The following is an 18,950-nucleotide window of genomic DNA, read 5'->3' on the forward strand; positions in this document are numbered from 1 at the left end:
GAAAGACTGATGGAGACCTGGAGTAGCTTGAAGAAAGCATGCCATACCCGGGAGATGAACTGTGGGCCCCGGTCCGACACAATATCCTCAGGGAGGCCGAAATAACGGAAGACAGACTGGAAGAGGGTTTCGGCGGTCTCCATGGCTGTGGGTAGTCCCTTGAGGGGAACAAACCGGCATGATTTGGAGAATCTGTCGACTATCACTAGAATGCAGGTGAAGTTGTTGGATGGTGGCAGGTCGGTGACAAAGTCGATCCCGATGTGGGACCAGGGCCGGGCAGGTATGGGCAGAGGCTGGAGTTTTCCCTGTGGTAGCTGTCGAGGTGTGTTGGTGATGGCACAGACTGAGCAGGCACGGACATGACGGGCTACCTCACGGGCCATTCCTGGCCACCAGAACCGGGAGCGGAGGAGTGAGAGGGTCCGCTTGCTGCCTGGGTGTCCAGAGCCTGGAGAGGAGTGGATGGAGTCCAGAAGGGAGGAGCGCAGGGTGGAAGGGACGTACTGTTTCCCTTCTGGACCTCCCAGCGGAACTGGCTCTCGGGATGTGGCCTCCTGGAGTTGTTGGTCGAAGCTCCACAGGATAGGGTTGAGGACAAGCTCTGGAGGAAGGATGGGATCAGAGGTTGACTGGGGGTCTGGTTGGTGAATGCGGGATAAGGCGTCCGCCTTGATGTTCTTATGGCCTGGACGATAGGTGATGGTGAAGGAGAACCTGGAGAAGAACAAGGCCCACCGAGCCTGGCGAGGATTCAGCCGTTTGGCCTCCCGGATGTACTCCAGGTTACGGTGGTCGGTGATTACGGTGAAGGGATGGTTGGCACCCTCCAGCCAGTGCCTCCATTCCTCCAGAGCTAACTTGATGGCCAGGAGTTCCCGATTGCCGATGTCGTAGTTTTGTTCCGCTGGGGAAAACTTCCGGGAAAAGAAGGCACATGGATGGAGTTTAGGAGGCTCTCCGGAGTACTGAGAGAGTACGGCTCCAGCCCCGGTGGTGGATGCGTCGACTTCCACGATGAATGGCTTGGTAGGGTCTGGAAGGACGAGGGCCGGAGCCGTACTGAAGGCGGAGTTGAGGGTGGAGAAGGCGTGGGTGGCGGCAGGAGTCCAGGTAAGGATTTTGGGCTTCCCTTTGAGGAGGTTGGTGAGGCTGGCAGAATGAAGACTGAAGCGGTGGATGAAACGGCGGTAAAAGTTGGCAAATCCGAGGAAGCGTTGGAGTTCCTTAACTGATGATGGTGTGGGCCAGTCCCTGATGGCTGCGACCTTGTCCGTGTCCATGCTGATCCCAGCTGGACCGATGACGTAGCCGAGGAACTGGATGGTGGTTTGGTGGAACTCGCACTTCTCCGCCTTGAGGTACAGATGGTGGTGTCTCAGCTTCGTGAGGACCTGCGTAACGTGGTGGCGATGGTCGGCCAGGTTCCGAGAGTAGATGAGGATGTCATCTATGTAGACAATGACGAACCGGTGGAGGAACTCTCGGAACACCTCGTTCATGAAGCCCTGGAAGACAGAGGGCGCGTTGACCAGGCCGTAGGGCATGACCCGGTAGTGGTAGTGGCCGGTAGGGGTGATGAAGGCGGTCTTCCACTCGTCCCCAGGGCGTATGCGAACGAGGTTGTACGCGCTACGCAGGTCCAGCTTGGAGAAGATGCGAGCTCCGCGCAGTTCCTCGAGGGCAGCTGGGACCAACGGCAGGGGATACGGGAACTTGACCGTCTGGGAGTTGAGGACACGGTAGTCGATACAAGGCCGCAGGCCTCCGTCCTTCTTGCCCAGAAAGAAGAAACTGGAGGCGGCTGGCGAGGTGGATGGTACAATAAATCCCTGTTGGAGAGCCTCCTTGATGTACTCCTCCATGGCCTTCTGCTCCGGGATGGACAGAGGGTATACCTTACCCTTAGGGAGTTTAGCTCCAGGCAACAAGTCGATGGCGCAGTCCCATGGCCTATGAGGTGGCAATTTGGTGGCGGCCTGCTTGCTAAAGACGTCCTGGAACGCCCTGTATTCCTCCGGGATGGAGATGTCCTTGGCGGAGTCGGGACTCTCGACGAGGGTGGACTGGATAGAGAGGTTGGGAACAGGTAGGTGTTGAAGACAGGATTCGTGGCACGTAGGACTCCACTGGAGGACGTCACATCTCTCCCAGTCCATCAACGGAGAGTGTTGGATGAGCCAAGGGCGTCCCAGGACGATGTCCACAGTAGTGCCCTCCAGCACCAGAAAGGAAATCTCCTCCACGTGGAAGTTGCCGATTTGAAGGTTGAAGACAGGTGATCGTTGTTTGACTCGACCGGGTCCCAGGGGCTCACCTCTGATGGTGTTGATCAGGTAATGGGGAGACTGAGGTAAGGCAGGCAGGTTGAGGGTTTTTAACGTGTTGAGGGAGATGAAGTTTCCCGAGGCACCCGAGTCGATAAGGGCTTGGACTGTGAAAGCAGAATCTTTGATCAGTAGAGTGACTGGAAGTTTTCTCATTTGCGATACGTCTGGGGATATGTTAGAGATACTCACAAACGAACGTGGTGGTTTGATGGGACAGGAAGTGATGGTATGGTTCTCTCCTCCACAGTAAAGACAGAGCCCCTGGGACACGCGGCGGTATCTCTCCGCAGCAGACAGATGGTATGAGTCCGTTTGCATAGGTTCTGGTGCTGGAGGAGAATATCCGGGAGCGGGCGAGGCGGCTGGAGGAGAAATGGCGTTAGGAGCACATGCAAACAGGCGTTGGGCGATCTGGTTGGTCCTTTGGAGGAGCGCTTCGAGACCAATGGAATCATCAAATATCACCAGTTGCTGTCTGATGTTACTATTGAGCCCTTGACGGAAGATGGAGCAGAGCGCTGGTTCATTCCAGCCACTGAGGGTCGCTAGAGTACGGAACCGGAGAGTGTACTCACCAGCCGAAGAAGAGCCTTGACGCAGGCGTAACAGTTCATCCGAGACTGATAAGGATCCGGTCGATCGTCCAAAAACTTCCTTGAAGTGTTTGGTAAATGCAGATAGATTGCCGATTAAGGGGCTATCCGCTTGCCACAGTGCATCAGCCCAATCCAGCGCTCTGCCCGACAGCAAACTGGTGATAAACGCCGTCTTCGAACGCTCCGTGGCAAATCGCTGGGGCTGCATCTCAAAGTGGAGAGTACACTGGAGTAGGAAGCCGTTGCATTTGTCCGCCTCGCCCGAGTAGCAAGCAGGCAAGGCCATGGGACTTCCAGAGGCAAACGGGGAAGTGCTCGGTGCAGGCTGGAAGATGGAGAGGAGAGGATCGGAAGTGGGGCGAGTTGACATGGTGAAGTATCTGATGATCTTTTCTGGGTCAGATCTTCTGTCAGGCTCGGGGTAAGGAGAGAGAGAGAGAGAGAGAGAGGTAAGGTGAACTTAAAGATGTTTAATGGTTAAACTCAAAACAAAACGGTAACATTCAGAACAGGAATCACATCATTATGAAAAAGGGGTAAAACAAACAGAAAGCAGGATAAACTTAACTTGAGGACAATAAGAATGGCAGGCAGGCAGGCAGGTTGGTTTTGGCAGGAAAGAAGGTATGGAGTCCAGTGTCTATCGAGTAGATCTGACGGTGTGCTGGTGAAAGTGCTGTGTATTTATGGAGGAGAGTTAATGAGGAACGGCAGGTGCAGGAGATCAGTAGGCTGGTGATTGGGAACGAGTGGGCGTGGTGATGGAACCTGACGGTCCGGATGTGTTGCTGACAGTCAGAGGTGAGAACAGCTGTTGGCAAGGTGTGAATGCAAGACTTCAAGACAAACAACAAAAAAAGATGTACAGGGGCACAGTGAACTCTCTTACAGTACTGAAGGACTTCAAGTGAGCCTTGACAAGTCTGGCCAAAGAGCCAATATGTTCAAGGACTGCATGGATTTATTTCAAAGACATTAAATCATCTCAGCAAGGTCAGAACCTAGGTTTGTCTACCACTGATGTATGAGAAAAAATGGACAAAAATGTGTCCACAATGTCTGATTTTTTCTTGGTTCGTTTTGTTGGATTCAAACAAGTGGAATTTGAATCGGTTACATGACACTTACGTCTTCCTATATATTAATGTTTTTATTTATTTTCATTTTTCATATTATTATTTTTGTCTTATATTAATTTATTCACAAATACATTCAAGTGTAATTCATACAGTCATACATATTACAATAATAAGCTTGTAATTTGAAGATTGTGTTTTTCATTTCTTTTTTAAAATCATTTCCATGTATATTTTGATATAGATGCATAAACTTGCAGGGTGATACAGCTAATAATGAAGAAAAAAAGGCTCATTAAAAGTAAAAAAAATCCTGAAAAAGGAAACATTGGCATTGTTTTTATTTGATGATTATTTTATTTCATTTCATTTCATTTTATTTTTTATTTTGTCCAACAAAATCACATGCTGCAACTTATGGAAGCCCATTTCCGCCACTGAATAAAAAATAAAAAAGGTAATTCCGACTTTTTTATCTCACAATTCTGACTTTTCTCGCAATTTCGAGTTTACATCTTGCAACTCTGACTTTTTTTCTATGTGAGATATAAACAGGGGCGGACTGGGACAAAATTTCAGGCCGGGAAATCTCACACTCATCCAGGCCATCCCAAAAACCCACAACAAATTCTGAAACCATGGACAATATATATATATATATATATATATATATTTTTTTTGTAAAGCCATTATTATTATCACATAAAAAGTATAATCCATTTGCTGGTGCCACGCAAAATAATTAAAGATTATCTCTTGAACTTCCATTTACCTTTTTATAAAAATCTAAGTATTACATTAGGACCATGTGCTATTGTTTTATCTTGCCCAAATGTCAAAACTGTTGGCCTACAATAATAGCTACATCTTGAATATATCTTTAGTAAAATCCTAATACTGAATTTTTTTTTGCATTATCATGGGTCATGTTTTGTCCTTAGGAAAATTAACCATGGTTTAATTAGGCCTATGGTGAAAGTATAGTAGTAACTGTGTTTTTTTTGTTAGTTTTTTTGTTTTTTTTGTTTGGCATTTTGATTACAATTTGTATAACCAGAGTTTTACTACAAATACCATAAAGTGTAGCAAAACCTTTTTTAATTTGTGGTTACCATAGTTTAACTATAGTAACAATGGTTTTTGGTTTTTAGTGAAACATGGTTAATTTTTGTAAGGGTTGTATTGTTGTTAGCCTTAGCTCCCTCTAAACGTATTATAAAACAATGTGAATATTTGTCTGCTAAATTCCTACTCTTTACAAAATTATGCCATTTTGTTAATTTTGCAGCAAACTGGCTGCTATTGATAATATTTGCAAGCAGTTTAATGCTTAACTAAGAAAACAAAACTACAATAGTCTATTTACAGATGTATCTGACCTGTAAATGAAGTACTGAACAGGACAGTTTCGACTCTCTGCTCCACCTGGGCGGTCCATTCTCGAGTCTTGCATTCTTTTGGCGGAGCGTGCGCGTGGCGAATTGGTTGTCAGTCAAGACAAACCTGATTACGATTTATTAGAGTATTATTATTGAATGGCGAATTTGGAAATAATCACTTTAGTACATTCGGCAGGCAACAGAAACAACAACAACAATATATATATGAAAATAAAATATAAAAAAAAAAATGGCAGCGGGCCAAATTGGCTGCCAGGCCACCGGGAATTGTCCCGGTTCTCCCGATGGCCAGTCCGCCCCTGGATATAAACGTACGTATATATCTCACTGAGTTATAAAGTCAGAATTGTGGGATATAAACTCACAATTACGACTTCGTATCTCGCAATTCTGACTTCATTGCTCAGAATTTCATGATATGAACTCACAATTTTGAGTTTATAACTCACAATTGTGAGTTCATATCATGCAATTCTGACTTTATAACTCGCAATCGCAAGTTTGTATTACGCAATTGCGACTTTATTTCTCACAATTCTGACTTTATATCTCACAATTATGCCAAAAATGTCTGAATTTCGAGTTTGTACCATGCAATTCTGAGAAAAAAGTCTGGAAACAGGCTTTTATAGAACTAACATAAAGAAACAAATGAGAGGGGGGAAAAATGATTTGTTTAAAAAAAAAAACATTTTTATATACTGTATATTCTGTATTTCCTCTTCTTTTTCATGAACACTCTAATATGTCATTTGTTATTTTGCACATGAGACAAACAAAATGTCCACAAAAGTTTGAGCCCACCAAAGCAGTCTGCTCATCCCTGATGGGCAGGTTGTTGTACAAATTACTAGTTTCATTTCTAATGTGTGTCATTCTCAGGAGTTTATGTTGGCCATGAAAACAGAACGTTAACGTCTAATTTGACTAACTCTATGATCGCTCCTTGCCTGGGTATGCCATATAGAACTATAACTTAAAAGACATCCCGGAATGAAAATATACTGTATCTTCCTTAATGTGTTTGTTCAACTGACCACAGACACAGGCTTGCAAATATTTCGAAGACCATCAACCCACAGGTTTGTTTGCAAGATGAGCACTGGTGGATGATGACAGCGAGGGCAGGCAGAAAGCCCACGTGAGGTCAAACAAGAAGATTTAATATTTTCATATCGAACCTCAAAGCGATTTTGTTCTTTCCTCACACTCTGTGAAACTCATTTGCTGTGAAAAGCAACACTGGGCCAAACGTGAACTGAGATGGCCAAAAGTATTTCGTGCATTATCAGAATGGCAGGAATTTCACTCCAGAATCGCATTCCACATCAAGGAGGCCAGTTGCAGCCAGTGTAGCGATAACATACTTACTTTGATTTCTAGAGATGCACCCACAGCGACCGTATACCGTCTGTTTGTGGCTGGCAGGCACCGGCTTTTAGTCTCTCATGAATGGGCACCAGACAGATTTTTCATTTTCACTACAGTATAGTATGGCTTTTCCTTCTGGGGGTGCTCGGGCCAGAGCAGAGACTGGATCTGTGTTTTGGAAAGGGTGCGAGTGGCGGGAGCCACAGCCTGAAATCAATACAGCATTACCCCATCATCCTCATACTTAAGTCCCAGTGATGGAAACAGCAGATGCCTGTCGGAATAATGGGCCACTTCATGGCCCAGACAGTCCATGAAGACTTTAAATACAGTACATGTCCGCCTACAAACAAGGACTTCACTGAAGCTGTTCGTGTACCACTTAACCAGCCAAGTCTGCAGTCTTTTATATTGGGCGCAAGATAAGAGAGAAAATGTTTGGACAGGGATCATGAGCATACTGACTAAAGTGTGATGAAAATGTATATTGGTACTGGTGATTTAGATAAGCTTGTATTTATATTGAATGAATTATTTAGTGAATGTTGACTGCTGCTTTATTGCTTTGTCAGTGTTGATTAATGAGTGATATACCGCTGGTGTGCATGTGTGTGTGTTTTGTACAGGGCCTAGTGGGGTTGGTGTGACCGAGTTAAAGAGAAGACTTCTACTCTCTGACCCAGAACACTTCAGTGTAACCGTGCCATGTGAGTTTATAAACATTTGAGCAATAAATCAACCTAATAGTATTTATCTCTTTCAAACAACCAATAAGACTGTGTGTAAACCTTTAGAGCTTTAGAGCTGCTTAAAGCGCAGTTCACACTTGAAAACTGTGTTGGGGAAGTTAGCAGCCCCACTAAATAACAACCGTGTCATCCAGAGAAGGATGAGACAGACCACTCATGGGAATAAAAACAAAATGATGGCTATAAACCTTATGTGCCAGAGAAACAAGTAAGCAGCCATTTTTAGAATTTTGTCTTTGAACTTTCATTTTAATTTTAGCTCTGTATATGTCTCTGACATCACTGTTAAAGAGTAATTAGCTGGTGAAGTGGATTTGTTGATTGTAAAGTTAACAAAAGTTGTCATGAGCATTGTTTGAAGCAGATATAATAACAAATGATTTAAAAAACAAGCGGTTCATTCATAAGATTTTACCTTCATGCGGTGGAAATTCAAATCTGGAGACACTAAAAAGGGGCAGAGCTACATAAGGTCTTGGAAAACCTGTCTGTTTTTTGATCAGACAAGCATCACCTGTTCATTTCCTCTTAAAGGCTTCATCAGCTGCCCATTTTTCACAAGTTGGTACAACTCTTTAGCAGTGTTAATTTTGACATCAAATTTTGATTTAGTCGTAGTCATTGCCTTTTGACTAAACTGGCATTTAGTTTTAGTCATATTTTAGTCATCTGTACGATGTACATTTTAGGACATCCTCAGACCTCAGCCATACAATGACAAGGCATCATGCCTCAGACTAAAAGGCTTTAGTCACAGGACAAAACAGCATCGTGCCTCAGACAGAAAAGTTTCAGGTCTCAGGAAAAAACGACGTCAGGTGTCAGGTGTCGTAAAATTAGACATCGGACGAAACGGACTCAGATTAAAAGGCATCAGACAAAAAGACATCTTTGTTAAAAATCTTTGTGTTATACTGAAGTAGATTAGCAAATTTTCATTTTTGGGTGAACTATCCTTTTAAGGTTTTATCATGATAGATTTAAATTGATTTTCTCTCTTTCTTTTGTTGCTTGATTAACATCAATGCCACAGACAATAGCAACCAAATTAGGCTGCTGTCCCTTTAAAACCGAATGCACGGATGCAATATACTGATATACATCTGATATTCTCCCAACTATTTACATTCACCTAAGGCATAACCTAGTGTGTTTATGTGAATACTCATCAAAACGAACATCTTGACATCATTTTGTGTGTTTTTCTCCATTCATGCAACGTGAAAGAATAGAAAACCAGATCGAATTGAGTTTTCATTTGCGACGTCAAATTATTCATATGTCTGCTCTTCTCATACTCACAGATAATAACGTTTTATGAGATGTGCAGCAAGTGTATGCTAAACAGGTTTTTAACATCTTTGCAAATGTATTAAAAATAAAAAAAAACTTAAATGATTCCATTGCATAAGTATTCATACCCTTATCTTGGACAGTGGAAACTTAGCTCAGAAGCATTCATATTGCTTGTAGATGTTACTACAATTTGAGTGAAGTTAACCTATGGCAAATTAAATTGAATGGGTTTGAAACAACCTGGACTCTTTCCAGAGCTGGCCTCCTGGCCAAACTGAACAATTGATGAAGAAGGGCCTTGGCTAGAGAGGTGACCAAGAACCTGATGGTCACTCTAGTTAAGCTCCATGATCATATATGCAGATGGGAGAAAGTTACAGAAAGACAAACATCACCGCAGCACTTCACGGATCTGGGCTTTATGGTGGTGTGGCAAGACTCAATCCTTTCCTTAGTGAAGTCACATGAAAACACACATGAAGTTTGCAAAATAAAAAAGCATCTAAAAGACCCTCAGACTGTGAGAAACAAGATTCTGTTGTCTGATGAACCTCAATTCCAAGCATGTTTGAAGGAAACCAGGCACTGCTCATCACCTGCAGAGTACCATCCCAAAAGTAAAGTGTGCTGGTAGTAGCCTCATATCCAAAATATTGAGATAGCCTTAATGAAAACCCAGTGCAGAGAATTCAGAAGAGTGGCTTATAGATAACTCTGTGAATGTACTTGAGTGTCCCAGCCAGAGCCTGGGCTTGAACCCAATCAAACATTTCTGGAGAAACCTAAAAATGTATTCCAGACCCCATCAAAGCTGACAGAACTTGAGAGGTGAAGAGGTGAGGTGAAGAATGGCAGATAATTGCCAAATGTTGAGGTGCAAATCTTGTTGCATCATACCCAAAAAGACTTGAGGCTGTAAAGGTGCTTCAGTTAAGTACTGAGATAAGGGTATAAATACTTATGCAATGTACTTATTTCATTGGTTTTTTTATGTATATATAAATTTATGAAGTTGTGAAAGTTCTGTTTTTGCTTTGTCATTATGGTGTATGGAGTGTAGATTGATGTGGCAAAGAAAGTCATTTAAAACAGTTTAACATAAGGCAGCAACATAAAATGTGAAAAAAGGAAGGGGTATGAATACTTTCGCAAGGCACTGTAGCTGTCTGCTCTATTTGTATTATGGTCATGCAGAATAAGGCATTAATATGTGCTTTATAAGTACTAATAAACAGCCAGTATGCTAGTAATATGCATGCTAATAAGCAACTAGTTAATAGTGAGAGCTGGCCCTTAAAATAAAGTGTTACCGATAAATAAAGTGTTAAGAGAGAATGTCTTTCTAGACTATTAGATGATATATAATCTAGAAGATACATCATTTATTTTATTAAAAATAATTAAATAACATACTTTTTACAATAAATTAATGAACTGAATAGACTGATGATAATAAACTTAAACAGATAAATGTACACTAAAATCTAACAAACCACTAAAAACCAGTACAACTAGAAAACATCTTACTTTATGTAACAAAAAACATTCCTGTATAAATTTTTCAATTGTATATTTAACGGGTAAATCATTTACATAAAAATGAATTTTACCTTCTAACCGTACAGTACATATAAACCATTGAAAGGTACACACAGTGGTACATACAACAGTTTTTGTTAGTTACTTTCTAACTCCGCAAACTGACAAACAAGAATCAAGCACATCCATGTTTCTTAAAAGTAAAACTACTGCCTTGATTCCACACTCTTGTAAATGTTCATGAATAATATGTAGGCAGACTATCAAATCTTTCCACATTGAGGCCTAAAGCTGTGACAGATTGCCAGAGCAGAGAAGAGAACAGAACCAGCTTTTCACTGCCACTCTGAGTGTCCAAGAGTGATGAGGACAGGGGGGCGATAGAGCGATGAAAGAACAGGATAATCACAGCCACTAACAGCTAGCCTGACGATGCAGTGATGGAGTGAGCGGTGTGACTTTTTCTCCTTATTCTGGAAAAAGGCCATGTTTCTGCCTTAGGTCGGCATTTGTCTTGCCTGTTTCTTCTCTCAAGAAGCTCAAACCAACAGCTTTCCATATTTCTGACTGTGTTCCAAGCTTCCGAACTGTAGCGAAACAGGGTTAGGGTCTAACTCTGTCTGACATATACATTTATTTGATTTACGACGTTTGAGAAATAAGTGCTAAAATCTATCAGTAAAATGGTGGCTGTGATTTCGCATCAACATGTAGCTGTACATGACCACCAAGGCTAATGACAACCACAACTAATAAACAGCTGTGATCACACTGGTTACAGTTTAGTGGAATAAAATGTTTGTAACAGACTCTTGCTGGCTTTAAATGTCCATATAAAGCTTGTACTTCAAAGCTGACATGCTGAAATAGGCTTGTATTGGCTGTTTAATGACTGGGAACAATGTTCTGTTGATGGGTTTAGATCGGTTTTTGCAATATTAGCCATATTACTTAGTATGCATGCTGCATAAACAGAAGGTTTTTGTTTGATTTGCATGGTTAGGTGAAGTGGACACTCACTCACACACACATACACAAATCACATTGGCCCGACGTCTTGCCCCCCCCTCTGGCAGTAAAATTTTATAGTTTATTTTGGAATATGCAGAGAACGTGTGGACAATTAGAGTTAGGGTGTGTGGCGAGCTCCTCAGGCCTTGTTAAGCTCACCTCTGAGCATACTTTCTGTGTGACTCAGTCTAGTTAAATAAGGGTCTTACTACCTAACCCCTGCTCAGTTTTGGACACATGTTACCAGAGACAGCTCTGCTTCCTCTTGTGAAAAAGAATTGTGCTTAACTGTATTAAATGTGTACTTGTAGTGTTCTTCAAGTCTTGAAAATGGCATTTGCAGATAGTATAATATTAAATAAAAAAGGACTTTTGATTGCTTCTTAAAGGAGAAGAAACCAAAAATTTACAGATAATTTACTCACCCCCTTGTCATCCAAGATGTTCGTGTCTTTCTTTCTTAAGCCTTAAAGAAATTATGTTTTTTGAGGAAAAAATTTAAGGATTTCTCTCCATATAGTGGACTTCTATGGTGCCTGTAAGTTTGAATTTACAAAATGCAGCTTTATAGGGCTCTAAACAGTCCCAGCCAAGGAAGAAGGGTCTTATATAGCGAAACGATTGGTTATTTTCTAAAAAAAAACTGAATTTTTTTTTTTTAATACAATTTATTTACTTTTTAACCTCAAAGACTTGTCTTGTCTAGCTCTGCGTGACTTCTGTGTATTCCAGTTCAAGACAGTTAGGGTAGGTCGAAAAACTCCATCTCATTTTCTCCTCCAACTTTGAAATCTTCCTACATTACTGCAGAAGTGCCAACCAATTGTTAACAAAGTGAACGTACAAATAAGATGAAACGCCCTTTACAAAAAAAGGTAAAACAGCGATGTTGGGCGATTTTTTATAGTTGGAGGGGGAAAAAAGATGGGAGTTTTTTCGACATACCCTAACTGTCTTGAACTGGAATACACAGAGTACACGCAGAGCTAGACAAGACAAGCATTTGAGGTTAAAAAGTATATAAATTGTATTTTTTTTTTTGAAAATAACCAATCGTTTTACTAGATAAGAACCTTCTGCATTTTGGAAGCTCAAACCCATTTGCACAATTAAAGTCCACTATATGGAGAGAAACTGAAATGTTTTCCTTAAAAAACATAATTTCTTTACGACTGAAGAAAGAAAGACTTGCACATCTTGAATGACGAGTGAGTAGATTATCTGTAAATGTTTGTTCTGGGAGTGATCTTCTCCTTTAACACGCGAGTACACTTGAGTCACATTAAAATTTTTACTTTAAAGCAAGGCAAAAGATTATTAAAACAATTATTTAAGCTGTACTTTTTTTTTTTATTATTATTTGGGGTCCCAGAGAAATATAATTAAATGTGGTGAACTTGCTTTTATTGCACTTTTCCTCTTCTATTCTGGGATCAAATTAAAAAATTTTGAAAAAAAAGTTACTATAATGCCAGTTACATTTGTTTTACTTTATGGTAAAACAGCTAGATTAATCAGTAATAATTAATCAATAATAAAAAAGTAGGTCAGAAAAAATCTATTTTTATTTCTAAAAGAAATCACATTAATCACATTTTTTACATATCAGGGTCTGTAAGAAATCTATAGAAAACAAGGGTTAAGTTTCTGTTTATCAGCTGGTTGGCTTACTTTGATTTTTTATTTTATTTTAACAGATACCACTCGGGAGCGAAAAAGGCGTGAGAGAGAAGGGGTGGAGTACCACTTTGTTGACAAACACACTTTTGAAAAAGATATCCTCAACCACAAGTAAGCTAAACACCCCTGAATCGTACCCAGCCCATGTTGTAGTTTATTCTAGAGGCTAGTTTTGGGTTGTGTTGTTTTTACACTGCTAAACCTCTTTTGTTTAGTAAGCAATTATGGAGGTTTACAGTCATGGATAAAAGAAATAGAGTTTTTAATATCAATCAGCAGGTAGATTGCTAATCTTTTAGTAATCTACCACTAACCTTGTTTTTATCTAAAATCATTTAAATATATAAGAAGCTGACTGCTTTATTCCTTCCTTTAAAGATGCTCATGGAATTTAAATCATACATTTAATCCTTGTTAATGCTGAAAACGCAGATCACATCCATTGACAGGAAATACTCTCTTTCTCCAATTTTCACTCAAAAGCAAGAGGAAATCTCAAAAGCATGTGTCCATGAACAGTGTCACATTATATTAAACTGGGGGGATATTTTAAGAGCCCTCTGTGGTTTGAAATGACTTTTTGTCTTGTTAGTTGGACATAGGGAAAGAAGTCAAAGCAAGTGAGACAGGAATGACGGAGAGCAGACAGCCCAACTTTCCAGAGAGGCACACTACTGAAAGGAAAAGCGAACTGCTTTTTGCATCACTCCATCGAATTACCATCATCTTTGATTACTATACAAATGCCTTAAAGCCAAAGGCTAAAGTACAGTAGTTACTACCAGAACTCAGGAGAACCTATCTCTACTTTAATTAAAACGACCAACTAGGTAAATTATTTTAAAAAAAAAGAAGAAAAAAAAAGAAAGAAAACTGAAAAAGATTCTGGGTTGAAATCACTGAACAGTTGTCTCACTTCTGCATGTGGTATTTTAGCACTTATGTGACCCTGGACCACAAAACCAGTCATATGGGTCAATGTTTTGAAATTGAGATTTATACATCACCTAAAAGCATTCCATTGATGTATGGCTTGTTAGGATAGGACAATATTTGGCTGAGATAAAACTGTTTGAAAATCTGGAATCTGAGGGTGCAAAAAAACTCAAGATATTGAGAAACTCACCTTTAAGTTTTGATATATTTACGGTAGGAAATTTACAAAATGTCTTTATGGAACATTTATTTTTATCTAATAACCTAATGATTTTTGACATAAAAGAAAAATCGATAATTTTGACCCATACGATGTATTGTTGGCTAATGCTACAAATATACACGTGCTACTTACAACTTGTTTTGTGGTCCATGGTCACATATCAGATGCATATTTAAATCAAATAAATAAATCAACATGCTTTCTTTTATCTAAATTAGTTTCATTATAAATGAACATAGCTTGGTGCAATTAACATTACACTATTACCGCCCATGAAAAACATGTGGTAAATGAAATTGAATGAAAATTAATGTGTTCTAGATTGTGGTAGTCCACAATCTCTACAACCAAGCACTCTAGACTGCAAGATGAGGAATTTGCATTGTCACTGGATTCAGGAGTTAACCAACTAGCAGCATGTACAAAAAAATGGTGCTATCAATGGGAATAACACATTCTTCTCTCCAATTTTAAGTCACTGTAGGTTACATAATGTACTTGACTTTCAATAAATAAGGCACAATTGATTTACTGTCTTATTTTCTATGTGAATGAAAATACTTAAATACTTATGGAACACATTGCATTTTCATTCTTTAGAGACCATTCCTCAAATGTTTGATCGAACAGCTGGTTTTTATTTGTGTAACACACATAAAGCATACTAGATCAAAAATTCTGGAAGAATGATCCGCTGAAATGTTACAATTTACTCTAAATGATTGTGATGTTCCTGTGACAAGAGCCAAATCATTTTATGTAGCATAATTTTCTTAAAAATGTAACCACAGTGTGTCAGCCATATGCCAGCTTGAGCTGCTCTTTCACTGTGTATTCAATGATAGCCGAGTGTTTTTAATTTTTTTTTTTTCAGAAACTTTTAGAACTTGTTATTAAAAACAGACTTGTAAGGGTTTTTAAGTCATTGGGGGTTTAAAATTAGAATCTCTATATTCTCCATATTTCATCTAGATTTTTGGAGTACGCTGAATATAAAGGGAACTACTACGGTATGAGTCTGGATTCAGTGCGCAGGGCTGTAGCGGAGAGCAAGGTGTGTCTACTGGATGTGAAGCCAAATGTGAGTAAAAGATCATTCATGAACTGCTTAATGCCAAGAATCACTGAATCAGGTATCGGTGCATGAGGCTCTTCAACAACAACTTTAACTTTCAGGACATTTTGTTTAAAGGATTATTATTATTATTATTATTATTAAAGAACCACACATGCAGTATATGATATACTACAATTTGTGCCTCTCCCCAGAAGCATGTGCGAAAGAGGAAAGTAAGAAACAGGGATAAACAGAGTGAGCGAGAGCCAGGGAGACCTATATTACATGTCATATTTGTTGACTTTGGAATACAGACTCAAGGGCAGGAATTATGTCATTCTGGATGGGGAGATTCTGTCAGCTCCACTCCAGTTGGTACATTTCCTGTGGTCTGATTATTTTTCATCAGCTTGTAACATTTATAGGAACATTCTCACTGTATTAACGAACATACTATAGCCACATATTTGAATTTATGCGTGGCTGATGCTGCAGGCCTTGTGCAGAATTTTGGAAATGATCTAGTGTTCATGTCATAGAAAATGGTTTGAAATGAAACAGTTACAATATAGCATGGACTCATTCATACTAGACAATGACTGTACAAATTATTTTGGAAAAAAAGATGGTTACCATATGTTGCCATTTTGCTAACTCTATGTCATTTCTCCATTCTTGAACAGGCCATAGCAGCCTTATACACCTCTGAGTTTAAACCCTATGTTGTATTTGTGAAGCCCCCATCAATAGAGCGCTTGAGACTGAGCCGAAGAAAAGCAAAAGTTCTGTCAAGTCAGAATGAGCATACATCTACAAAAGTATTTACGGTAAGAGATATAATCATTGTAGTATCCTGCCGACTTGTTCATGCATTAAGTCATTTTAATGTCCTATGAAAAGCTATTTTATTCTTTATACAGCAGGTCCCCTCTCATGCTGGCTGCCATGTTGACACATGACCAGTTGCATACTAAGCACCCTTTTACTGTAAGCCATTTTGTTGCACAAATTAATAAAATAATCACATAAATTAATCAAAATCTAAATTACTTTTAAAAAATGAGACTTACATTATGTGCTTTAGTGCGTAATAAATGATGTACTTAAAGGGTTAGTTCACCCAAAAATGAAGATTCTGCCATTAATTACTCACCCTCATGTTCTTCCAAACCTGTAAGATGTTTATTCATCTTCAGAACATAAATTAAGATATTTTTTTATTAAATCCTAAAGCTTTCTGACCCTCCATAGACAGCAATGCAACTACCATGTTCAAGGCCCAGAAAGGTTGGACGGACATTGATAAAATAGTCCATCATCAGTGGTTCAACTGTAATTTTATGAAGCTACTTTTTGTGCGCAAAGAAAACAAAAATAACAACTTTATTTAACAACTTCTTCTTTTCCCTGTCAGTCTTGGATGCACATTCAAGACAGTACCAAACATGCATGTGCTGTTGCTGACATGAGAGCCAGCATTCTGACATTTCTTTGTGCACAAAAATATTCTCGGAGCTTCATAAAATGAAAGTTGAACCACTGATGTCACATGGAGTACTTTATCAATGTCCTTACTCCCTTTCAAGGCCTTAAATGTGGTGGTCCTGATACTTCAGGATTTTGAGGCTTTTTCCTGCTCTGCTTTGGCCTCTAAATAAAACTTTTTTTTTATCTTCTTCTTCTTTAAGTATGAACTCCTTATTCTCCTGCGTCATACTATATGAACCATAAAAGCATTATGTGTCAAATATGATAAAATATCTGCAAAGTGATTTATTCATTGATTTGTTTGTTTGTGTAAAGCATCAATAAACTGTTCAATTTAAAATGAGATTTTTCTTAAATCAGGCTTTACAGAGTAAAAATACACATTTGATACAATGTACTTATTGTGTAAAGCATGTGTTGTTACATTGTACTTCAGTAGTTGACAAATAGGCAGTAAAAATGCTTTTTCTTTTTGTAAAAGACCATTATTGAAGAATAAATGCATATATTTATGTAGTGTGAAGTCTGATCTATGAGAAAATTGCTTTTTTTTTTTACTAAACTGTACTATAAATTTGTCCTATGGTGTGACATAGCAAAAATTAAGGAAAAAAAAACACTTCTTAATAATATACAAATAACATGAAAGAGATTTATTTTTATTGCTAGACACTTATCTTCATATAGTGTTATTTAATATAAAATTATAATTAACATATTTTTTCCCCATGACTTGATGGACAATTTCAAGACTTTGACAACAAGACAAACTTTGCTGTCATCTGTTCAAAACTGCTAAAAATTATACAATTTTAAGGTGAGAGATGATTATATCTCATGTATTGCCCCAATTTCTGCATCATTCTCTTCCTCTCTTCTGATGGTCTTCAAATGATTAAAAAAGAATAAAAAGAGTTAAACAAATCTTATTTAATTATTTAAAATGCTTCTTAAAGAGACCTTGTCCTCTGGTGTGACATCCTTGTCCTGTGGAGTGACAGTACAGGCATTACACTGGTGGACATTATCTGTCACACCAAAGAATGTTTCAGCCTTTTGTGTCAGTTAAAGACATTGCTATTGTTAGCAAGACACATTTGCAAAATTTTTCATGATTACGTGGTTTAACATACAGTTCAATTACAGTTTTTCTCAGTTGCGAAAACACTATAAACAGGCTTTTGAACTAAAATTTCAAAACCATAATGCAATTTTACAAAAATAACACCCATTTCCCTAAACTATAAACACTATTCCCCTGCTTTAACACATGAGTCAGATTTGGTGAACTGTTACTGCAAAACTCTACACACAAATCCCTACATTTCTCAGTTTTCCCTACATTTCTCTAGGAGTCAAAATTTAGCACACACCAATCAGAACCTTTCGATAAAGAGATAAGGGCCAAAGTCAGCTTACAATTTTTCTCAGATCAGAAATGATATTCTCGAAACTGCTTGTACAATTTCCACATCATCTAGTCACTTGTGTAAATCATAAAAAGTTTTTCATTCTTTTGAACAAGTTGTATTTGCTTTGGTACGTTCATGTAACTGATGTACATTTGTCTGCAGTTTCTTACATTATCAGTTGCTATTGTCATGTCGTTCAAAATGTATTATATAGTTCTCTGTGCAATAATCTTACCCCTCAAAACATCATTAGCTCATCGAATAAATCATTACAGTAAATGCTAAATTTTTGATCTAGTTGTCATAAACTGTCGAGTATATTTTCTACACATTTCTATTAGACTTTTTGTAAATTTGCCATGATTTGTTCAAGTGAATCTTGACTTTCACTAATGAAGAGAGTATAGATCAACCAATGATAAAGCAGTTCTCTGAAATAGCTCAAAGGCACATCTCATAAACCTTTGTATCCAAGAGTTATTTTTTACTTTTCTATTTCACAATGACGTCGTAATGTGTTTTTATTCTCATTTTTTTGTCAAACCACCAGTAAAAGTGTAACTGTGAATCCTAACCATTCTTTTCCAATCAATATCCCACATACAGTAATGTGTAATTTTAAAGAGGAAGAGTAGGAGGTGAAATAGAAAGAGGAGGAGAAGAAGGAGGATGACAACAACGTTGAAGAGAAAGAGGAGGGGCAAGAAGACAAGCACTCTCATATATTTTAGTTGATGAGTGCCAGGGATGGATCAGGCATGCAAGAGGATTTTACCCCCACTTTTT

At 39.0% G+C, this 18,950-nt stretch overlaps 1 protein-coding gene across 1 annotated transcript in view; it reads left to right on the forward strand.

Annotated features, from left to right (window-relative positions):
- The window catches only part of mpp7b (MAGUK p55 scaffold protein 7b), a 77,521-nt gene that overhangs the window by 55,874 nt on the left and 2,697 nt on the right, over window positions 1–18,950 (forward strand). Inside the window, exons 13-16 of the mRNA XM_073849445.1 lie at window positions 7,400–7,480; window positions 13,066–13,159; window positions 15,180–15,288; window positions 15,948–16,091. Of these exons, the coding sequence (XP_073705546.1) occupies window positions 7,400–7,480; window positions 13,066–13,159; window positions 15,180–15,288; window positions 15,948–16,091 (428 nt within the window). The remainder of the gene's footprint in view (window positions 1–7,399; window positions 7,481–13,065; window positions 13,160–15,179; window positions 15,289–15,947; window positions 16,092–18,950) is intronic.

Source organism: Garra rufa, chromosome 10 (assembly GCF_049309525.1).
Source record: "Garra rufa chromosome 10, GarRuf1.0, whole genome shotgun sequence".
NCBI lineage: Eukaryota > Metazoa > Chordata > Actinopteri > Cypriniformes > Cyprinidae > Garra > Garra rufa.